Source organism: Arachis hypogaea, chromosome 11 (assembly GCF_003086295.3).
Source record: "Arachis hypogaea cultivar Tifrunner chromosome 11, arahy.Tifrunner.gnm2.J5K5, whole genome shotgun sequence".
In the NCBI taxonomy this organism is placed as follows: Eukaryota; Viridiplantae; Streptophyta; class Magnoliopsida; order Fabales; family Fabaceae; genus Arachis; species Arachis hypogaea.
This window is the reverse complement of record NC_092046.1, coordinates 29,196,134-29,220,887: the sequence shown is the minus strand read 5'-3', so window position 1 is coordinate 29,220,887 and position 24,754 is coordinate 29,196,134. Positions and strand designations below refer to the sequence as shown.

At 32.4% G+C, this 24,754-nt stretch overlaps 2 protein-coding genes and 1 long non-coding RNA gene across 27 annotated transcripts; all 3 read right to left on the bottom strand.

The window, feature by feature from the left end:
- Positions 1-707: 707 nt before the first annotated feature.
- Positions 708-5,522, bottom strand: LOC140176332 (uncharacterized). Its single transcript, XR_011867434.1, has 2 exons — positions 5,148-5,522; positions 708-1,597 (listed from the first exon to the last, which is right to left on the bottom strand). It is a non-coding gene; the product is annotated as an uncharacterized lncRNA (long non-coding RNA).
- A 639-nt stretch (positions 5,523-6,161) lies between these two features.
- Positions 6,162-9,970, bottom strand: LOC112720595 (short-chain dehydrogenase TIC 32, chloroplastic). Of its 8 annotated transcripts, XR_003162283.3 has the most exons (6): positions 9,690-9,970; positions 7,343-7,490; positions 7,131-7,235; positions 6,779-6,863; positions 6,648-6,688; positions 6,162-6,552 (listed from the first exon to the last, which is right to left on the bottom strand). XR_003162283.3 is itself a non-coding variant. In XM_025771585.3 (5 exons), the coding sequence occupies exons 2-5, from the start codon at positions 7,409-7,411 to the stop codon at positions 6,421-6,423; spliced, it is 327 nt and encodes a 108-aa protein (XP_025627370.1). In that variant the 5' UTR covers positions 7,412-7,490; positions 9,690-9,970; the 3' UTR covers positions 6,162-6,420. The 8 variants fall into 8 exon arrangements, 2 of the variants coding, with proteins under 2 accessions (XP_025627370.1, XP_072062770.1); XR_003162279.3 differs by lacking the exon at positions 6,648-6,688; XM_025771585.3 differs by lacking the exon at positions 7,131-7,235.
- Positions 9,971-13,075: 3,105 nt separating this feature from the next.
- LOC112720593 (sister chromatid cohesion protein PDS5 homolog C) lies at positions 13,076-23,999 on the bottom strand. Of its 18 annotated transcripts, none has more exons than XM_072206667.1 (7): positions 23,765-23,987; positions 23,552-23,659; positions 23,371-23,462; positions 23,166-23,289; positions 22,235-22,386; positions 21,432-21,635; positions 13,076-14,790 (listed from the first exon to the last, which is right to left on the bottom strand). In XM_072206667.1, exons 5-7 carry the CDS (start codon positions 22,355-22,357, stop codon positions 14,788-14,790), a joined length of 330 nt encoding a protein of 109 aa, XP_072062768.1. In that variant the 5' UTR covers positions 22,358-22,386; positions 23,166-23,289; positions 23,371-23,462; positions 23,552-23,659; positions 23,765-23,987; the 3' UTR covers positions 13,076-14,787. The 18 variants fall into 18 exon arrangements, with proteins under 18 accessions (XP_072062768.1, XP_072062767.1, XP_072062751.1 ...); XM_072206666.1 differs by having other exon boundaries at positions 23,166-23,241; XM_072206650.1 differs by having other exon boundaries at positions 13,076-14,782; positions 23,166-23,241.
- Positions 24,000-24,754: the final 755 nt, after the last annotated feature.

Below are 24,754 nucleotides of genomic sequence, written 5' to 3'. Positions count from 1 at the left end.
GTCGTTTGAGTGCGAGAGGGTCAGGCTGATAGCTTTGCAGTTCCTTCAACTTCTTGTATTCCTTCCACTTTTGCATGCTTCCTTTCCATCCTCTGAGCCATTCCTGCCCTGTAATCTCTGAAAGAACTTAACACACATATCAAGGCATCTATTGGTAATAACAGAGGATTAATATTAGCAAAGATAAGTCCAAAGAAACATGTTTTCAATTAAAGCACATAATTAGGAAGGCAAATGTCAAACCATGCAAATAGTATGAATAAGTGGGTAAAGAGTAGATAAATTCTCACCATCTACTCTAACTTCTGATTGATTCATTCCATGGCAGGCTGTATATGATTAACGCCGGGTCAGTGGTCATCCAATCTGAACGGGGTTGAAGCTCTAGTAGTCCATTCTCTTGGTGATCCTACTCAAAGCGCCATAGACAAGGTCGGATCTTCCGGATCAGAGAACGCTGCTTCAATGGTTCTAGCCTATACCATAAAGGCCCTAATCGCCCCGCACATCGGCTGAACTAATGTCTCGAGAAGTCCCCAATGAAGCCGTGGATTAGCCGTCTATGAGATGTATAATCAAGCTTGTGGTTCAGTACTCTCCCGTCAAGGACTTGCAAGAATCCATGTGAATAGGAATGACGGTCAAGTTACACTCCCAATCCATTAGGACGAAGAACGAAGATACATCTTATAATAGAATCAAGCATAGATCAAAATAGAATAGTGATATTATTAATCCATAAGAATCAGCAGAGCTCCTAACCTTAACATAGGAGGTTAGTGACTCATACTATACAATAATGTTCGGAAGTAAAAGTGGCGGAAGAAGAAGATCCAAAGTTCGGGTAATCTCCTCCTATAAATACTAATCTGCTAACTAAGAGTTATAAAAATAAGATAAACTAGTCTTGTAGTACAAAAATGTACTTTTCGAGCCCACTTGGTGAGTGTTTGGGCTCAGCCAAAGGTGTCTCCACGTGCTAGGACCCCTTAGGGGCATTGAACGCTGGCTTGGGACTCCCTTTTGGGCGTTGGACGCCAGCTGCTCCCTTTTGGGCGTCCAACGCCAGGAATAGGGTAGGTGGCTGGTGTTGAACTCTAGTTTTGGGCATTCATTTCCAAAGCAAAGTATAAATTATTATCTATTTCTGGAAAGCCCTGGATGTTAGCTTTCCATATCCGTTGAGAGCGTGCCATTTGGACTTCTATAGCTGTAGAAATGCTCCTTCGAGTGCACGGAGGTCATATCCTGACAGCATCTGCAGTCCTTTCTCTGTCTCTGAATCAGACTTTGCCAAAACTCTCAATTTCAGCTAGAAAATACCTGAAATCACCATAAAACACAAAAACTCAAAGTAGAATCCAAAAATATGAATTTTGCACTAAAACCTAGGAAAACATAATAAAACTTAAATAAAACATAACAAAAACTAGATGAAAATGATGCCAAAAGCGTATAAAATATCCGCTCATCACTTCGCTTTCCATTGAGCATTCATAGATGAACTTGCGAATTTTGGTCGGTGTTCTTTTATTGAATTGGTTTTTCACTACCCCATGAGCTGCATTCTTGTCATCAAAATCGGGGAAGTCGTCGCCTATAACATGCAGGTTTGTCAGCTCAGAAATATGGGTACATTGGTAGGTGAAATACATATAATTATCAATAGGATAGAAATATGAAAATCAAACAAATTGGCAGAAAGAAGGCTACTTAATGTAAAAAGTAAAGACAAGCCGAAAAACAGATGAAAAGTGGGAACGCGTTTTTGTTTGTTGGGGGAGGGGGTGCTGGGGTGGGGGGGAAAGGAAACGGGAAGGAGGGAGGTAAGGAGGCCACCGCCGATCTACCCAGCCCACCGGTGGCCCTACTTCGGCCTCTGCATCTGCCGTTGCCGTGGTGTGCGTCGCCGGGAAGGGGAGCTTGAGCTGCCGATCTACCCAGCCATGGAGTGAGTCGCCACCGTTCATGCATGCTCCTGCCACCGCCGATCTACCCAGCCGCTGTTCCTCACCGCCTCGCCGCCTCACCGCTGTTTTTGCTTCTTCTACTTTCTGCTTCTGTGCTTCTGCTTCTGCATCGTTTGCTTCTGCATCTTCTGCTTCGTCTTCTACTTTTTGCCTCTGCTTCTACTTGAGTGCTTCTGCTTCTACTTCTAATTTAATTTTAATTTGTTATTTACTGATTTTATCATTGTTGTATGTTGATTTATTGAATCTGAATTTGATTTATTGAATCTGATATTGATTTGTTGAATCTGGATTGGAATAATGGATTTGTTCATCATAATCCCTAATTTTTATTGTTGGTTTTGTTCTTGTTTTGATTTCTGAATTGCTGTTACTTTTTTTTTGTTTTTAGATTCATTATTTATTTATTTTTGGATTTCCTGAATTTCTGATTTTGAGTTGTGTGTTTTTTTGTTGAATCTGTATTTTTAATTTGTTAATGGAAGAAGAATTTGTTCTTCTAGAAGAAGAAGAATTTGTTTTTGGATTTCTTGAATTTCTGATTTTGAGTTGTGTGTTTTTTTTTTTTTGTTGAATCTGTATTTTTAATTTGTTAATGAAAGAAGAATTTGTTCTTCTGGAAGAAGAACCAGAAGAAGAAGAACAAGAAGAATTAAATGGTGAAAAAAGGGTATTTTTGTCATTTAGAAAAAAATTTATTAAAAAGGAAGATTTTAAAATAAAATGTAACATTAAGGACGATTTTAAATCAAAAATTATATCAGGGACGGTTTCGATTCTGACCTTCAACGTTAGGGACCAAAACAATACTTATCCCTTAAAAATACTATTGTAAAATCAAAATCATAGAACAACAGAAGCAGAAGCACAACAAAATAAAATAATAGAAAAACAAAGGAAGAAGAACTAAAAAATAAAATCACTAACAGAAACATAAAGCAAAATTAAAAATAAAAAATATAAACACAGAATTATAAAAAATATATGCAGAAGCACAACAAAATAAAATCACTAACAGAATCATAAAAACAGAAATTGAATAACTAACTCGGAGGCTCCATTCTTGAGGACAACGCGTGGATGACAACGGCGCCTACTTGTGCGTGGAGGAGACGACGGCTACTGTGCGTGCAGGACGACGACGAACGAAGGGAGAAAAAGGGCCGCACCGAGGAGAGGGAAGCGCGATGAGGAAGAGATGGAGAGAAAGAAAGGACTACACCGAGAAGAGGGAAGCACAACAAGGAAGGGCCGCTGCGAGGGTGCTATCCGGCGAATCAGGGGCTGAAAATATTTTGACTTTGTGGAAGGTGGGAGGAGGAGATTTTAGCATTGTGGAGTATGGAGTGGTTGAGTACTCTAGTGTGGAGAATGGAGAGTGGAGAGAGTTAGGGAATAAGGACTTAGCGTTTTGAGTGGCGGCTAGGTAATCTACTAGGGGGTTTGTTCATTTATATTAAGTTCGGTTCGGTTAGGATTTTCACTAGCAGAACCAAAAGGTAAATCAAACCACAGAAAAATAGCAAAATATCATTTTTTATTTTTTCAGTTTTCGGTTTTTCGACTCAATTGGTTGATTTTGTTCGGTTGAATCGACTTTGAACTCCCTTATGATGCAGTACTTTTTTGCCCATATTGTTAGGTGTTACAACAGCACAACACATAGTGGGGTTATAATATGTAAACATCTGATAATCCAAAGAGAACATCCTACATTCTATTTAAGAAAGAAATCGAAAAATGAAAACCAAAGACCTATAGTATAACTGAAAGAGATATCCAAAATACAAACAAAAGAAACATCTAGAAGTATAATTAAAGAAACATCCAAACTCTAACGAAAGATCCACTCATACCAAAATAGAAACATCCACTAACTCACAAAAGAAACCTCCATTTATTGATAAAGAAACATTTACATGCTTAAAAAGAAAATCCAATAAATAAAAAAACATCTGATATGATATGCCTTTAAAATGCATCCATTTAAGAAATATCCACTAACACAAAAACAAACATCTAAAAACTATTTTAAATGTATACACAAACATCTATCATGCTTTAAAAGAAACATCTAGCAATTCAAGGAAAGAGAAAAACATCTCATATAAAGATTTCTACTTAGTTTTTGAATCCTGAAACAGAGAAGAAACATCCACTGAATTGGAAAAGAAACATCCACTAACCTTTGGAGTGGCAACATGGAGAAGATGCGGTTCGACGAGGCAACGGAGGTTATGGAGGAGGCACGGCTTGACGGAGGAAGAGGAAACGTGATGACGTAGCATGATGGTGGAGAAGGATGAGACGCGGCGCGATAGAAGAGATGGACGAGGTGACGCAATGTCCCAAGTCGCGACAGAAGAGGAGGCCGCGCGCCACAGCGGAGGAGGTGTATGGCTCTGCCTGACTTGTGTGTGCCATCTCTCGGCTAACAACGTTGCTATGGTGAACGGCATGCTCACGGCGGATGAAAGACGGTGCGAAGGCTCTTCCATGACAGCACTAAAGGAAGTGGTGGCGACACTGACGTGCTGTGGTACGGAGGCTGAAGGCGAGGAAGATGGCATGGTAGAGTAGGAGAGTGAGGCGACTGCGATGTTTCTTTTTTTGTTTTTTTACTTTAGTGTCAATTAGGGAATGCTGTATATCTATTTCTACTAAGTTATAAAAGTTTTCTTATATTTTTTTTTTAACCTCAATGTGTTGAATCCTCTTATTTGTAACCCATTCTTTTGTTCGAGTATGGCTTTATCCACACGCACATGCACACTAATAATTTGTGTACGATAATTTATACAAAATGTGTCTTCAAATATGTTCATAAAACAACTGAATTTAATTTGCATATGATGTTTATACCAAATACGTAAAAAATCGACTAACAAAAGAAGACCTTCAAATCACTAAGATGAATTGGATCCAAAACACAAATAACTTAGTGAAAACCCACCACATCGAAGTTAGCAATAATAGCTGGATCTCATCCCCTCATCCCTTGGTTACTTCCGATGATTTCAATCCAAGTAGCATAGGAAAAATAATTGTATCTCATCTATTCATTGAAAATATTTGCACCATATTTGTTTGTTCCACCAAAATCAAGTGTAATAACATCATAAAGTAAGAAAAAATTTTGCATTCACAATAAGTACCAAAATTAAATTCACACCATACCTTTCATATAGGATATTGTCGAAGAAACGATCCGTGAGAGACTAAGAGTTGAAAGGAGTTTTTGATTTCAATGGGACTATTACCAGGCGACATAAGCATGCTCTATCATATGATTTGCTCGTACATTCTTCATCAAAATAAGGTTTAGATGCTTCCATTGTTGGGTTCCTTAGCTTCAAGACAAACTATAATAATTCATCCCTGCTTCACCCATTTCTCTGAGATAGATTCCAAATTTGTGATTTGGGAGAGTACCCCTTTCGAAGGTTAGGGATAGTGCAATGGAAATGTTAGAGTTCAACCCAAAAGCAATTAAATTGGGGCTAAGTGAATTTTCAGGTTGTCTCTTTTAATTTAACAAATATAAAATAACACCTTTTCAACAACACAGAGACTATTTTTAAAAGGTTTATGATGCCAAGTCTAAGCATAATAATTCACCTGACCTTATAGCTAAATATCTAACTATTAACTAACACAACAAGAAATTATCAGAATAGTGACCGATTTAGCGACCGATTCTGGTGGTCGCTAAAACCTTGGTTGCTAATAAAAAAATAGTGACCAACTTCGATCACTAACCATTAGCGACCGATTTTTTAGCAAGGCCACCAAGCCATCACCAAAGAGTATCGGTCTCTAAATCGGTTACTAACATAACCGGTCGCTAACTGGTGACCTAATTTTTCGTCGCTAAATCGGTCGCTGAGTAAATCGGTCTCTAAATGGTGACCAAATTTTCTGTCGCTAAATTGGTTGCCATGAAATCGATCGCTAAATCGGTCGCCATTGCCTGATTTGAAAATCTAAAATTGGTCACTAAATTTGTCGCTAATTCCTGAACTAAAAATCTAAATCGGTCGTTGTTCTTGATTTTAATTATAGATTTTTACTAATTTTACATTTACCACCGTTAAAACTTAATTTTCAGATTTGTTTATGTGCATAATAACATAATAAAGTAATTTTCTAATTAGGAGTAGAACCATCTTGAAATGTAAGGGAAACTCGATCTGTCACTCCAATAAAAATAATATATCAACCAAACATTGGAAATACAAAAATTAATTTATCCAAACAAAATAGCACTAAATTGGTATGCCCATCATGTTCGAAGCTTGAAACTCATGTTTGTGAAATGTACGATCAGAATACAAGTATAATACTATAATATAACTTTGTTCATAATGTTGATGCCTTTGATTTGCTTAGGATGTAGGTATGATGTCCTTGTGAGCATGGCAATCTACTTGATCAAATTCATACTGAAATCCTAGAGTTTCTTAACCAAATTAGCATCAGTTCCATGGGAGGTTATTTTGGACAGATTGCTATCAGATAAGTATTTGCCACTAACTCCCTTCACTTGTGGGTGCAACGCTACATAGCATGTTGTTGTTGCTCCCTACATAGCAGGCAAAATCTCATATTCAACATAATGAATGTTTCAACTATCTTGTATGCTAAATAACCATATATATATGATGTTATGTGTTATACCTGTTGGACATTTTTAAGCATAAGTCTCCCAATTGCATTAACTATACTTGCATGAACAAAAAAATTGGATGGAAAATGAACCAAAAGCATACTTTATGAGTTCATAAAATAGTAGAATGTGGTAGAGTTACCATATGCCACATCCATATGACGGAAAAGGTTGGTGGCAATGGTTTCCGGATGAAGAGAATTCGCAGTAATATCAGTCCCGTCTTCCTAATCATGATTTAGGAAGCTAAGAATTAACATTATGGAGTGATGGCATAAGAGAGTAAAAAAGCAACTAACTTTCCATCCAATTAAGTTTTAATGGTGATAAATGAATCCACTATGACAAAATATTCATAATCACTTTTCTAATAAATAGCCAAAATTGTATCATTCGGCTGCAAATTAACAACAAATTCAGCACACAACATTTTCACACATGGAAAATCTTAGCTAACATGAAAGTTTCTCAGCAAAGGAAATAAATTTTTCTACCTTTTTTGAAAATTCTCTAGTTAAACCCAAGAGAGGAAGAATTAATACTTTTCAGTTCCATGGATACCAATCTGCACTCTCAGTATATCATCTTCTTGAAACTCACTTAACCAAGCATAAGACAATATTCAAATACAAATAGATTCATAAGTATACAAAGAACTATTATTAAACAATAAGAAAAAAATGCAATAGGGAGAATAAGTTTTTACCTCTTGAGTCCAAATTACAATGTAACCCTTCTTAGATTTTCTATTACACTGTTCTTCCTGTTTCTTCATGTCTTTGATTTGTGTTTCAAAGGTATTTTTCTATTGAGGTGGCCCTCTTACTTGCATGTTAAAACCAAATACTCCATCTCTGTAAAATAATATAAAAGTTATTTTGGTTTGGGGATGAAAAAAATGAAAAAGGGAGAAAAAAAAGGAGGTAAAACCACTTCTTCTTTCTCTTTCATTGCCTCGGATACTAACTTTTCAAACACCCTCCTTTTGATCTCAGTCTCTATATTCTACAATGAGTTTATTGTTATTACTGCTACTACTAACTTTCTGTCACAGACAGACAGCATTCACAGTACATATTAATTAATTATTAATAGCGACCAAAATTAATTTTAGTCATCAATTAGGTTTAATAATTTTAGGTACAAATTAAATTTCACAGCATACACATTTATTCATGCCAGTCCATCCGGAAAATACAAAATCTCACTTGCAGATAGAAAGATAATAATAAACTCTCATAATAAGAGCATAGGTAGGTATTCATTTTGATTATTTTCTCCGACACATCTATTCAATAATGATACACATGATCTAATAAACTTGTTGAAAAAAAATTATGCTTAATAGCAGAAGAAAATGATGAAAAAAGAAGGCATATATAATTTCCAATGTTTATTTCTCTATATTTATATTTATAGTAGAGAATTAGATATGATATTTTGAATTGCAAACATTGTTTAGACACTAAATTATAGTTGATTACATGCTTTTATACCATATAAAGTTATAAACATTTAAATCTAAAAATGCGAGTTAACGAGTATAAAGCAAAGTATATTTGAAAACAACGACCTAATTATTTATTAATATATGGTACAAACATATATGTAGTAAAGAATTTGAGCAAGATAACATATTAAAATAAACAGAATTTTTAGCTCAAAGCTAAGTACTATATTCAACTAGTTTAATATACTGCAAAATCTTGATGGAAGCTAGTCATGAAGAGGAGTAATTTAGAAGTTGGTTAATGAAAATTTCGAAAGAGTTCCGATCTTTCACTCTCCTGAATGTGTTTAGGGAGACCTGACATGAAATGAAATTAGCCTCTTAACATTATATTTTCAAGTGAAAGACCTGTGAAACTAGCCTCATTAGAATTTCTGCATTTGCAGTTCTAGTTTCGTGAGCTCTATGCAAACTGTATATATACGTGGATAGAAGAAACATGCAAATCCTGAAATTACTAGTTGATACTTTTTCAATTGGTTATCTAGTGAATCCTTATGTCCAACATCAATCGTTATACTAAATCCACTCACTACACTAACCAAGTAAACTCGATCACATAACCACATAAGAGGAAAATCTCATTTGCAATGTAATCTCATCAAATCAAGATCTATTGGCTGGTGTTTGTAACATCATCAAATCCATCTTTGGATGGAAGAGCTCATAATCCTTTATGACTTGGAATAAGGGATGGAAAATTAGAAACTTAATTTAAAAAAAAACAGCATTGATATACAATTAAATTATTTTTTTAACTCTGACAACCCAAAACTCTAAACTTTTCTTTGAAAGATCAATATTACTACTTTGTTTTATTATGGAAAGGTGAAATTTTATAGATATTTCCAAGCAATCACAAGTTGAGAAACAGAATTTGAAAAGCTAAGTACTATATTAAAATAGACAGAATTTGAAAACAATGTTCTATAGCACATAAACTTAAGCCTAAAAAACAGTAAGAGCATATTCCATATACAGATTGTTCGACATAACCAGCTGTAATGAGATTTCAGGCGAACCAAATCGTCCTGCAAAATGAATGCAACAACAAAATACCTTCCTAAAGTTAAAAAATTTAAAATAAATAAATCTGATGCAGGCTATATATAGCCCTTGTATGAAAACTAGAAGTAAGCTTAGTTATGAAAAAAATTTACTGAATGCTGCAAAGCAATGGCTTCAGACTTAAGCAAGAACAGGCACAAGCACAGGATTCAAAAATGCTTAAGTTGTGAAACCTTACTAATCTAAGATTAGGTTTCCTTTCAATCTGAAATGAGTTTTACAACTTGATCTGGCGGGAACGAGAGAGAGGTAGGTAAGAGAAGAAGGGAAGAGGTAAACGAGAATGTGAGCGGCAACAAGAACCACTTCAAGGCTCTCACAAGCTTCATGAATTCACTTGTCATAACAAGAACAAAATCCATCACAAAATTTGGAGATCTGGCAAATTCAACGAAGCTTATCGCTAAAACCCCTAACCAGAGGGGAAAAAACTAAACCTAACAGAATGGATCAGAATCGGCAATTAGGAGGTTACCTGCTTGAAGACGACGAAGATGGCGCCAAGATCTCAACGACGAAGGCAACGACACCGAGACTGCAGAAGATGATGGTAACGAGACCTCAAGAGACGACGCTGAGACTGCAGAAGACGACGCCGACGGGACCTCAGGAGACAGCGGCGAGATACAGAAGACGACAGCGAAGAAGACGACAATGGCGTCGGAGATGTCAATGGTATCTGATTGGAGAAGATGAGAATGGTGTGGGTGAGTTAGGGTTATTATGGGTAATTCAGATAATATATTTTTTTTAATTAGTGACTGCTTTTGCGACCGATTAGTTTATAAAATCGGACCACAACTTTAGCGACCGAATTAGCAACCAATAATATTTTATTTTATTTACTTATCTATAGGTTGCAAAATCGTTCGCTAAATTAAAAAATAGCGACCAATTTTGTGACTAAGAGTCCCAAGGATATTTCTTCCTTTGTTTTGGTTGCTAATTCGGTCGCTAAATTAAAAAATAGCGACCGATTTTAGTGACCAAATTTATTCTGGTTTTATAAAATTTATTGGCCGCTAATTTGGTTGCTATTAGTGACCGATTCTGTTGGTCGCTAAAATCAGTCACTATCTTAACAATTAGCAACCGATTTAGCGACTAGTATCTTAGCGACCGATTTAGCAATCAAATAGTTGTTCACTCTTTCACTATCTTAACGTTACTTTGGTTTTCGTTGCTAATTCGGTCGCTAAATTAAAAGATAGCGACCGATTTTATTTTAGTTGTATTTAAAACTTATCGGTCGTTAATTCGGTTGCTATTAGCGACCAAATTTTAGTCGCTAAAATGGGTTGCTGAATATAATTGAGCGACTGATTTAGCGATCAACATTTTTTTAGTTCTAAAAATTTTATATCAGTCACTATAAACAACCAATTTTTTCGGTCACTAAAATCGATCGCTATACCATTATTATATGCGTAAGTTTTTTTTAATAAAAAGTTATTCTTGTCAAATTGAAAAGGCACTTCACACACAAACTTCTTGTACAAAACCAAATAGATAAATGCCATTATTATATAATAGATTTTTTCTAAGTTTTTTTGGTCAAATTGAAGAGGCATTTCACCCACACATTCTTGTACAAAATCAAGTAGATAAATACCATTATCATATAAGGAAGCTTTTTTTCTTAATAATTATTTTTTTGTCAAATTCAAGAGGCAATCTAATTAACTAAACAGAAATGATAAATCAAGTTTTAAAATATCTCTTTGCTTTATTTATATTGATTATTAACAACTCTTGGTATAAAAAAAGGACACAAACTAAGATCGAAACATTCTAGCTGTAGAGTCATTTTGAATATAATAATATTAAGCCGCATTTTGATCCTATATATATGTTGAGCTATCATAAACCTGGAACTGCAAGAGAGAAAAAAAAAATTAATATGGTTATTAGAAATGGTGTGAAGAAGGCATTAGTAGTGTTGATGATTGGAATATTTACTTATTCTGCCATTGCTGAATTTCGGACTCCATCTTATTGTATTTCAGCTAATGATGAGATAAAACTACAAGAATGTATAAAGAGATGTCAGAGAAGGTGGTATAAACGTGACTTCTTGGAGATGGTGGCATGCATGGGGGTATGTTGGCATGGCATGGATCCATGGCGTACGCGTGGTGATCCATATGGATGAAAAGTATTTCTTCCGCTATAGTACTACTTTAGTAATGGTAAGTTTTTGAATGACTTTGAGTTTTTGAGGGTGATACCAAGTTTATATAAAAAATGTTTGAGAAATGAGAGAATATTACATTTTGTATTTTTTAATTTTTACTGATAAATAAATTATTGTATACACAAAATAAAATTTAAATTCTAATACTTATTTAAAAAGATAAATGAGTTGATCACTTAACTAATTTAAATTAATTATTAAATTAAATATGATAATTTTAGATTATTATCTCCCATAATGGAATTTATATTATATCTTATTGAATGTTTGATGTAATAAATTCATCACTTTGTTTTGTGAATGTCGAAATATCAATGAGTCACTGAAAAATATATAAAGCACTCACTAATACGACATAAAAATTTAAAACCATAGTAGTTTAAGTAATATCCTTATAATACATGTGATAAATATATCAAAAAGTTTATTTTAGTTTCAAGTTTTATAGCACTAGATCTTATATTATGTTTCTATAGCCTAGTTATATATATATATATAATTCGAGCTTGAATTGCTAAGCTTTTACTATAACTAGTGTTAGCGATTATATTATTAACTTCGATTATATGGTTAAATTACAATAACTAGGGAGCTGATTTGTTTCTCCCACACTAGTTTGTGAGGAGCATATATATTCCAACAATTATTTTTTTTTTTAAAAAGACAATATATTATATGCATTAGATTAATCAAACAGTTAAACTTAATTATTGATCTTTTAACATAATTATTTACTTATATTTTTTAATTCGATATATTTCCTTAAATGACCCTATTATTATTATTATTATTATTATTATTGTTGTTGTTATTGTTGTTATTATTGTTATTGTTGTTACCTGAAACGATGATTTGAACCTGAATGTGAGGTTCAGACTCCATATGAGACAGCGTCCGACTTGTTCTGGTATCGGAGGTGTCGACGTCCGAGTTTTTCGTGAGAAGGTGGAGGTGGTACCTGCAAGAGACTTCGATGCTTAGGTTAGCAAGGGTTTAAGGAAGAATATATGACGGGAGGGTGGAAGTCGGCCAATTTAAGAAATTATAATATAGGAACAGCGTTGCGAGTATAGCTCTCAACCAGCTGAAATCCGCTCCATCAATTTAGAAAGGTTGTCACAAAATTTTAGAATAAAAATACTGGGAGTATGAGTCCCAGGTCGTCTCCCAACGAGTTGACAAAGAGGTGCTAATTTATTAATCAGGAGTTTTCTGGGTAATTTTGAGTTTGGACAATGAGCAAATAAATAATTGTAAATTTAAGCAATGAAAATTAAAAGAGATTTATAATATTCTAAATAAAGGGCCTTGACTGAGGGAATAATTAATCGGAAGTTCTATCCTTGTTGGAATTCTCTCAAGTGTAGTGTAAAGAGGTTGTTATTTTCACTTAGTTAACCCTTACTAAATAAAGGAAAGTCAAGTGATTGAGCTAACTCTTATTCGCAAATCCTAGTCCTCTCCCTTGGGAAGGTCTAGCGTTAGTAAATACAGAATTAGCCAACAACTTCCAATTTAACTAATCACTTGAGCATTCCAACTCAAGTGTCTCCTTTTAATCAACCCCCATGTCAAGTTGAAAATCTACTATATTGACATGAGAAGTACTTGCACAGAATTAAAAAGGGAATAAAAGAAAGACATGATAGACAATAACTGCAATTTAATTAAAAATAAAAGTAATCCTTTGCATTAACAATCCATGAAAATAATCCAATTGTAACTCTAAACAAGAATTAAGAATATGAAATAAATAAAAGAGTAAGGAAACAAACTAGAATAGTATCTTCAACGGAGGTGATGACTCTTCAATATCCAAAAGCAAAAGCAATAAACTATAAAACTATGAATGTAAAAGAAAATTTAGAGGAAGAGTAATTTTCTCTCTAGATTCAGATCTAAAAACTAAAACTATGCTAATGAGAATCTGTGTTGAGTCTCTGCATGTTTCCTTGCTCTAGTCTGTGTTTCTGGGCTGAAAACTGGGTCAAAACTCGGCCCGAAATTGCCCCCAGCATTTTCTGTTATTTCTGCAGATCGCGCATGTCATGCATGCACGTCGCTGGTTGTTTTGGCGTGTCATGCGTACGGGTCAGTCACGCGTGCGCGTCTTTGTGCAAACTCCAATCCACGCGTACGCGTCAAGCACGCGCATGCGTCGCTGCAAATTTCTCCATATCGCGCGCTCGCGTGAGCCATGCGTGCGCGTCGATGCTCGCTGGTTATCTCCTTGGTTTCTTGTGTTCCTTCCATTTTTGCTAGCTTCCTCTCCATTCTCTAAGCCATTCCTGCCCTATAAAGCCTGAAACACTTAACACACGAATCACGGCATCGAATGTTTCCTTATTCGGATTCTAAGTGTCATGAATCCTACGTCCAATCTCCACCACAATCATGGTGGAATTTTCACTATAATCAACTGATTATATTCACCAAAACTATTGCATTACAACCTAATTCAACTAGTATCTACCACTAAGCTTTTTTCACCAAAGCTCAGCTTCCCAAGTACTGTCCCAACTTGGAAAGGGAACCTTAACAGATTTAAATTCACCACCAAGTGCTCTCCCAACTTGGCAAGGAGAACTAATCCTAGTTCAATAAATCAATTACTCAGAATTTTCGTGGCTCTTTCATGCATCACTCTTGCCTTTTTCAACTCACATATTCAACCTTTTCTCAATACAAAAGATGACACAAGATAGCCATAACAAAGAAAATCAGAAATTAAGCTCTAGTAGAAGAAAAAGAATTTAGCTCAAGTGTTGAGATGATGTTCTTGAATGTGCTCTCTTTTTCTTCCTTCAAATGTTGAAGTGAGGCCTCTCTTATAATATCAGCTTGCTCTTCTCATTTGCTCTTCATTGCCTCTTTTAATTCCATTCTACCAGCTACCCGTTGGAACTGTCTCTGCTGGCATGCAGTCATTTTTCATCTTGCTTCATTCTGCTCCACTATCATTGCTTGTCGAGGAACCATTTCACCACCTCTGTTGTCCTTGGAGTTGCTTTATTCTTTAGCATGTATTTCTTTCTCCCTCTGCTCCATTACCTTTGCTGTCCGAGGAACTGCACCACTACTTCTGCTCTCTTGCAAGTTTGTGTTTTGCTCTCCCATGTTCAGAGTTGTGCTTTACTGATGTCCTTGTAATGAGAGTGACCCCAACTGTCCTTGTTCTTGTCATGGTGTTACAGTTGTCCCATATTGTTAACAGATGTCCTTCTCTTTCTTTCTTTTGTTCGGTGCTTTCTTCTCTTGGCTCATGGGGATTGATTTGTTGTTCATTAGCACGTAATGGGCTAGAGTGTTGGAGTTGTAACAATTTGAGATGCTGAAGCAATACTAGAATGCGCCGAAGCAACATATAAATGGGCCTGCATCACTTAGCACACACATTAGACCAACTTTAGACTTTCACCCAAATAATGATTGTCATCATATATTAGCCCAAAATCAAACTAAGTTTAACACACCTTTTGGTGTAGTTCCACCTTTTTTGGTAATCCCTTTATCTTGAAAATTTGTTAGTATCTATCCTTTAGTGGAGATAGAGATAATAAGAGAGATTTGGAAAAATAATTACTTATTTAAATAATTAAAAATATATATTTTTTTGTCGTGTCCGACCTCTTAATTAAGAGGTCGGATAAATTAGGAGGACGGTCTTTTTGGATAGACCTTTTATCCTTTTTGAATCTGACTTTATTTTTTTACCACAGTATGAACAATTATTATTATTATTATTATTATTATTATTAAATCCTTATTGCGGCAACACAAGTAAAGCTAAAACAATAATAATAATAATAATTAAAAGAAATATTATTATTATTATTATTATTATTATTATTATTATTATTATTATTAAATCCTTATTGCGGCAACACAAGTAAAGCTAAAAGAATAATAATAATAATAATTAAAAGAAATATAAGTAAATAACTATTTTAAAAAGTTAAAATTAATTTTTTACTGTCTGATTAATCTAACACATATTATGTATTATATTATTTTTTTAATTAGGTGTAGGAGCATGTTACTCCCAAACTAGCGTGGGAGTAACAATAGAGGAACACACTATGAAGTATGAAATATAGAGAAATACACTCTTACGATGAATTCGCTAATGACTCAGATCTTGGATATAAAATATAGAGCAAACAATGAAATATAACTTTAAAAATTGATTTATAGAAAGGTAAATCGTGATTCCTCCATTATTAGTTGGGTTTGACTTCAACACCCTTAATTAAATTAATTAATTATTCTCACATTATATATATATATTGCGCTTTTGGGTTTTAAACTAACTAATTAATGCCTCACAAGAGTTGCAGAAATTATTTTTAATATGGAAAGAGAGATGGTGTTTTGGTTGAATATTGATATTTGAAGTGTATTACAGTAGTATGGAAATCATTCAACACGTCCCCCACGTGTTGCAACACGCCCCCCACGTGTTGGCTAAGAAGCTGCCACGTGTCCAACACGCCCCCCACGTGTTGGTCAGAATGCTGCCACGTATCCACCACGCCCCCCACGTGTTGCAACACGCCCCCCACGTGTTGGCTTCCCACCCAAAAAATCCACCCATCTGTAATTACACCAAATACTCCCATTTTCAACAAAAACACCAATTTTTTTTCCATACCAAAAAAAATTAGCCCAAGAGTTGCTCTTGGAAAACATTGGATAACATGTCACTACTAGAAATAACATTTTTTTTCGAGTGACATTTTTTGCTGGTGGAAATAGGAGGTTGTTGGCAAAAAAAAAAAAAAAAATCCTAACAAAAAAATGCCGCATGTTGTGTCACAAAGTGTTGCTGCAAAGGTTTTGCAACAATTTTTATTGTGATAATGAAGTTTTTTGCCAACAACTTTAGTCGTTAGCTTGATTCTCTATTTGCTTGCGAATTTAGATCCTCTAAATTTTGAATTTATTTTAGAGAATAAAGTGTGATCTTTTATTTTTAAATAATTTTTTTATATTTTTTTGTCATATCTATGAAATAAATGGTAAAAAGTTACACTTTATTCTCTAAAGTAAAATTTAAAATTTAGAGGATTTAAATCCATTACTTGTAATACTACTAGAAATTAGCATTTTCTGGGACAGATTTTGGATGAAGTTAAAATAAGGGTAAAACACTATAATAAGCCAAAGAGAATAAAATTTTACACAAATAAGCTAAATGGAAAACTCGTTCATGAATCCACCAATGCACATTACTATATAGTTCGAATCAGGTTTATTCGAACTCTATTCACACATAATTCGAATAATGTTGATTCGAATTATACACAAACGCGCACACACATTAATTCGAATCATGTTGATTCGAATTATACTCACACACGCTGCACATCGTAATTCGAATTGACCATATTCGAATTACTCATGATTTAATTCTACCCATTTTTTTATTAAAAAATTAATAATTGATTAAAAAAATTAATAATTTAAAAATTAAAAAATATATAATTTATTTCATGCATTAAAAAAACTAACAAAATATTTTATTCTATACAAAATAGTTTTAAAAAATGGCTTAAAAGATATTAGGAGTACTATAAAAATTTGTAATGTCCTAATAATTTAGGACATTAAAGAAATACTCTACATAGTCAATAATAATTTAGAAATTAAAAAAATATAGTTATAACAAGTATTTACCTAAATTACTAGAATATTACAAACTTTTATAGTACTCTTAACATTTTTAAGCTATTTTTTTAAATTATTTTGCATAGAAAATGGCTTAAAATGGCTTAAAATTCCCTTTGTTCTAGGCAAAACAATTTAAAAAAAATGGCTTAAAAATATGTTAGGAGTACTATAAAAATTTGTAATGTCCTAGTAATTTAGATAAATACCGGTTCTAACTATATTTTTTTTAATTTCTAAATTATTATTGACTTTGTAGAGTATTTCTTTAATGTCCTAAGTCATTAGGACATTACAAAATTTTATAGTACTCCTAACATTTTTTTAAGCCATTTTTTTAAATTATTTTGCCTAGAATAAAGGATATTTTAAGCCATTTTAAGTCATTTTAAGCCATTTTCTATACAAAACAATTTTAAAAAAAATAGCTTAAAAAATGTTAGGAGTACTATAAAAATTTGTAATATTCTAGTAATTTAGGTAAATACTGGTTATAACTATATTTTTTTTTAATTTCTAAATTATTATTGACTATGTAGAGTATTTCTTTAATGTCCTAAGTCATTAGGACATTACAAATTTTTATAGTACTCCTAACATCTTTTAAGCCATTTTTTAAAATTATTTTGTATAGAATAAAATATTTTTTGTGGTATAATTTAAATAAATTTATTTAAAAAATTTATAAAAAAATATTCATGAGCTATTAAAAATGCGCAAAAGAGTATTATATGAAATTCGAATTGATAGCTCATTAATATTTTAAAGAAGTCTCGTAATAAAATATTTTGTTAGCTTTTTTTTAATGCATGAAATAAAAAATATATTTTTTAATTTTTAAATTATTAATTTTTTAATCAATTATTAATTTTTTAATAAAAAATGGGCAGAATTAAATCATGAGTAATTCGAATCTGGTCAATTCGAATTACTATGTGCAGCGTGTGTTAGTGTAATTCGAATCAAAATTCGAATTAGTGTGTGTGCGTTTGTGTATAATTCGAATCAACATGATTCGAATTATGTGTGAATAGAGTTCGAATGAACCTAATTCGAACTATATAGTAATATGCATTAGTGGATTCATGAACCAGTTTTTCATTTGGCTTATTTGTGTAAAATTTCATTCTCTTTAGCTTATTATAGTGTTTTATCCTTAAAATAAATTTTAAATAAATTAGATATAATTTTTATTTTAGATAAAATTTAGACAAATTTTGTTCGTCCCAAAAATCTTTGTTGCTAAATTATATTTCGTTTAAAACTCTATTTTTTCAGATAATTTTATGATAAATTTTAAATAGACATTTATTTGTCAAATTTTTATTTATTATGATGCATTTTAGATGAATTTCAAACAAATTAATTAATATATAAATAATAAATTTCAAACAAAAAATACTTTAATTCAGACAAATCTTAAAAAATAATTTTTTTTTTATTAAATTTCAGACAGATTTAACTAACAATAATTTACATATTTTAAAAAAATTTCATACAAAATAAAAAAATTGTTCTCAGAAATTTCCTACATATCTAATTATTATTCAAACAATTTTTGGACAAAAAATTTAATAAAAACTTTATATAAACGGCAATTTCTATATATATATGTATATATTTGTAAAATAATAATTTTAATAAAAACTTTATATAAATGTTATCTTCAATATTAAAAGCAATTATAATATTTAAACAAATTCTTCATTCATGTCATCAATGACGTGATGTATATAAATATATAATAAAATCATAAAAAAAGTTATTTAAATTTAAATCAAATTCTAAGTAGTAAAAGACTTGGGACTCTATAAGAAACAAAATACTCATGTCCATAAATCTAATCAAACTAAAACAATGAAAACCTATTAATCTAAAACAAAAAAGAGCTTTAAAAGTCACTAATTATAAATAAACTAAAACTTAATAACTAGTTTACCTAAAGATTTTTTAATCTAATCAATAAACAAAAATACTTTAGACATTAATCACTAATAATGTTATTATCATCATCACTAAAGTCTGTTCTAAATTCAGTTTTTATAAATTTAAATAAAGTTAAAGGTAGTGGGAGATTTTATTGTTTATATAAAAATATGAAGTATTTTTTTTAGTAAAATCAATTTTTTTTTGTTAAACTTTTAGTTGATATTCTTGACATTTTAATTTGCGTTCAGCACCATCCAACTTAACTTCTTGCTTCTTTGCCTTTTCTTTCTGCATTTGAAGAGAGATATAAACCAAAAAAACTTAAACCAAAAGCAGCTCCCTTTTTTTTCTTCGACAAAACTTCATTTTAAATAGTGTAATCATCTAACATTTCTAGACTTCTATTAGATGCCTCAACAACTCCTTCATTATCAAAGAATAAAGTTACTTGAGAGAGTTTTATCTTTAGCTTTTTGAATTTACCCTACAAAATTAAACTAATCCATTTTAATTGCAACTAAATATACCATCAATAAATACTAACATATAGTGAAAATTATCTTTTTGAAAGAAAAAAGAAGAAGAACAAACTAGCACACATACAATGGCTCTCTCAGATTTTTCATCAATCCAATTTTTATTCTTTTTGATATGGCATTTGATATAAACCTCATTTAGAGAATATTTTACTCCTGTAGCTTTCTCTTATAATATTGTAATTTTAATTCACAAAAAGAAAAGAGAATAAAAAAGCTCTGTTCATAATAAGAACAAGTATTAAAATTAAACTATTTTTATGAATCTTATCATTCTGCAGGCGTGTTCACCCATAGATATGAAATCACCAGAGTGCATGGAACTACCAATATTTGAAGCTCAGTTCACAATATTTGCCACTAATCTGTTCTGAAAATGCAAATTTATAGTTCAATAATGCAATAGTTGATGCCAAACTGGTGTAGGAATATACTTTTAAGTACATAATTAGAGTCTTTTGAATAACTAACTCTCTCATGACTCATCAACTTTTTTAATCGAGCACTCTCTTTAATAAAATATTTGACGAATTCTTGTATTATGTTGAGCATCCCACATACAGTATTCTTATAAAAGAAAATATACATATACAAATGATTAAGTACTATGTATAATATCAAAATATGAAAAAAAAATGATAATAAATATTTACTTTAAATTTAATAAATCATAAATCTCGCATTTGAACATTGACATGTATTCATGTAGGGGCAACATTATGAATATTTACTTTTAAAGGCAGTTGTTATACAACCAACAGCAGTATATGAATTAAACTTATAAACAGGTCAAATAATGAGTAATTAAATATGCATTCACAATAAAAACAATAAAAAAAGTGATTGTTATACTTATTCATTTTTAAAAGGTATTATTTTTAAGAGGCCTTCTTAAGTAACAAATTCACTTTCTTGATTAAGAGATTTATTTTCTTAATGATTTTTATTTAATGAGTGAGCATGATGTAAATCTTGTTCAAAATTAAGAGTATGATGTATGATGGCTATAGAAAGATAAAATTTTCTTGGATTTTTGTGATGGCTTCGAAGATAGACACTACAAGAAACGTCGTTAAAATCGACGGCCAAATCAACGGCTTAGCCGTCGATAATATTGAAATTCGACGGCAAAATAAACGGCGCAGTTGGTCGCTATAAAGCTTGTCGATTTTTTAAAATGCTAATAAAATCGACGGCTTTCATGGCCGTCGATAATAATTTAATAAAATCGACGTTCGTTCCGTCTGTAATATGGGTGTGAGAATTTTACATTCCTAATAAAATCGACAACATTGCCGTCGATATTATTATTTAAAATCGACGTCTTATTTGTCGATAATTGATTCAATAAAATCGACAGCTTTTGTGTCGATATTTAACTCAATAAAATCAACAACACTTTTGTCTATAATATGTTTAATAAAATCGACGACAACGCCGTCGATATGTGATTGAATAAAATCGACACAGTTGCCGTCGATTTAATTGTTTAGATTTGTCTATTTTAACTTTTAAAAGCGACAACTTTGCCGTCGATTTTAATAGTTATATGTTTTAATTTTTCTTTTTCTATTTGAAAAATAATAAACCGTTAATACAAATAAACTTTTAAATATAAAAATAAAATTTATACAGAATATTAGATAACAAGACAAATAAACTTTTAAATATAAAAATAAAAATAATTCTTAAGAATGTGGTGTGTTTAATACCAAAAAAGAGGCTGAAAGCATTGCTAGCTATCCTATTAAAAATTGTTCATACAAATTGAAAAGGACGATATGAAATCAAGAGAAACAGAGGCACAAGGAGCTGCATGTAAGCAAGTAAATCAATAGAGAGTTGTTTGAATGAAAAATGACAATTGCATCAGACTAAAATCAATCAGTACCTTCATCTGTTCATCGTCGTAAGGGGTATCCGGGGCTGTAATTCTTGTAATCTCAGCAATGCAAGATGTAACCGAAATCTTAATATCCTCATCTGTGTGCCTTAGAAGTTCATCAGAAATCAATGCTTTCATGGAAGGTACAAGTGCTTCCTGAATTGGCTCACTTGGTAATTGATTGACTGTTGATAGTATCAGGTCCAGATTCTGAAAGTTACAGAGCCAAAAACCAATAATGAAATCAGTTTACATGGCAACGGAACACTTTTTGTGATAGTGTTGTCTAAATTTGTTCTGAACTTGGGAAAAAAATCATTGTGATCAATGACTATATTTCGAATTCGCATCATTACTCGAATCCACTTGGTTTTTCCAACTAGCATAAATTAAACCTTTGCTATTAAGCATCTACATAGATAAACACCCACTTTGGGTTAACCCATTACAGATTAACTCCATCAAATCCTAAGGGCAAATGCTAGTTAAATAAAAACCAATCATACTAATGATGATTTTCAATTTCTTTTGTAAACTATTAAGAATTTGCATGTACTAATCCTTTGGATGTTAGAACTCCCAAACACACACTCACACACAAAATGTTCAAATTGTGAGCAAGACATAGATAATTACAACAAAAACAAGAACTCACACCAGAAACTAAAATCCCAATCAACAAGCAATCATTCAGCTGAACAAGGAATCCATGATCAATTAAGAAAACAAAATAAAACTCATGACACAAAAACCAATCAGAAACAGAAACATATATAGATATTTCAAGAAAAGGGAAAAGAAGACGTTACATCAAGCACTTCAGGAAGCTCATCAATAGGAACATTGCATCTGAGAAGTTTCCTCTCGACATGTTTAAGGTTCTTCACAGTATCACTCTCACCCATATTTTCAGTCTCATTAGTGGATGCCATTCTCTTTGTGATCACAAAACACAAAGTCACTGAAAAACAGTAACTGGGATGGTCAAATTTATAGCCCTAAGCTATCAAATCAAATTAACACAGCTCAGGGGTTTGTAGCAAAGTGTTTGACATGCATCAATACACTTTATTGAACACAGATCCATCAATACACTTCATTGAGCCCCACTGTTAAAAATATTAAGCACAAACAGAACACAGATCCATCAATTTGAACCCCACTGTTAAAAATATTAAGCACAAACAGAACACAGATTCATCAATACACTTCATTGAGCAGAGACAAAAATAGTTAAATCATCTAACTTAGTCGATCATTCGCTGAAATTAAAAACAAGAGAAACCCAAAATGACATAAAGGTAGAAGCTTACTTCAAAATGACATAAAAAAATTGCACTTATATAAGATATATAGGAAAAGTCATAAGTATGCCCAAAAGAAAAAATGGAAAAACATAATCATTACATTGCCAGGATGAAATAAGCATGAAAAAATAAAATATATGAAAAAAGCAAAGACAAACCAGTTGTTTTCCTGCTCATAGTAGCATATACATTCATGTAATTAGTTTGCTTTGTAGGATAAGACTTATCATTGTTACTAATAATTGATTCACTGCACAAGCTAGTTATAATTAAAAATTGAATATGTTATGAAAAAAGACTTGCATGTAATTTTCTGAACCACTCATTGACTCAGAGTGTCTTTAATATAGATAAGCAAATATAGAGGTTCCATAATAGATAAGCTCTTTAGTATAATTAGATCAATCAAGACTTAACTTATGATATAGTATACCTTAACAAGAGCTATGTTAGCAGGGATGACATGATCAACACCAAGAGTCTTCAAAATCTGCACCTTTTCAGCTCCCCTGAAACCGAGTTATGCAAAACAATAAACATTCAACTCCAAAGGATACCTAGTAAATGGAAATATCAATTAAATGCAGAACAATTATATCAGTCATATTCAACCTTGCATTGAAACAAATTAGTACTACCTAGCAACAGCAATGACAATGGCACCACACGCTTTTCCAATTTGAACAGCTGCAAGTCCTACACCTCCTGTTGCACCCAAAACCACTAACACCTACAATTTTATCAACTTTTGAACCACTCCAAAGAGATATAAACATAACCAACAAATAAATAAATAAAAATTAACTACATATGACATACCTGACCAGAGGTTAAATTAGCTCTATGCACAAGTGCTACATGAGAAGTGCCAAATGCCACAGCAAATGCTCCAACAGCAACAAGATCACAACTTTCTGGCACACGAATCTAATTGGAAAAAAATAGAACAGGAGAAGCAAATTAGCATGAAGCAGAAGCTGAAAACAAGAGAAAATCGAATGGGGAAAGGGGAATTTAGGGTTTGGGGGATACCTGAAGAGCAGAGGGGTCATCGGCGTGGAGAGGATCAAGGGGAATTTAGGAATTTCCAAATGAAATTGAAGGGGATACCTGAGGAGCGACAGTGGCGGCGCGAGCAAACAGAGTGATGGCGGCACAACTGTGATGCCAGCAGAGGAGAATGAAGGTTGGTGTTTCTGAATTCTGATACGCTCGAATGCAGAAAAGGATAAAATTGTGTTTATGAACTTGGAGCAGGAAGTGGGCGTGGGGTTGGTGTATTTAGCAAAAAAAAATCGACGGTAAGTTTGTCGATTTTAATTTGAAAAAAAGCGACGCCTTTAGCATCTATTTTATATATTAAATCCACACCATTTATTTAATTTCAGAAAGCAATCTGGACCGTTCAAATTTATCGACGAAAAGGTTGTCGATATTTTAAATATTAAAATAGACGCTATATCCGTCAATTTTAAAAACAAAGTATATTCAACCCCCGGTTTGTCGACAATATGACGATAGTAAAGATAGATTTAATGTATCATTAAAAAATCGACGACCAAACTGTCGATTTTATTATTTTATTTTTAATTATTTTTTTTAAAAATATCGACAGCAAGCCGTCGAAAATTATCGACGAGAGAGATAGCCGTCGATTTTTTACGTCGATAAATACACTTTTTCTTGTAGTGAGATGAAGTACATAATGCTAAAGGCTTTTTCAGGAGTTTGTGATTTTATAAGTTTAGTAAATAAAAGCTTAGTTTTGTGAGTACTAATCACTTTTTTATTAATAAATTTTCATACTTTAATTGACAAATGCTTATTTTTGTTAGAACCTGATATCTAAAACAATATAGAAATTCATAAGATTAATAATACATATTTCATTTAATTTCACTAACATATACATGAGGTGAAATACTTAAAATAATAACAATGTAAAATACTACTTAGCTGGCAAAATAATCAATTAAGATGTAAAATAAATTGCTATTATACTTTAGTACTAATATATACATA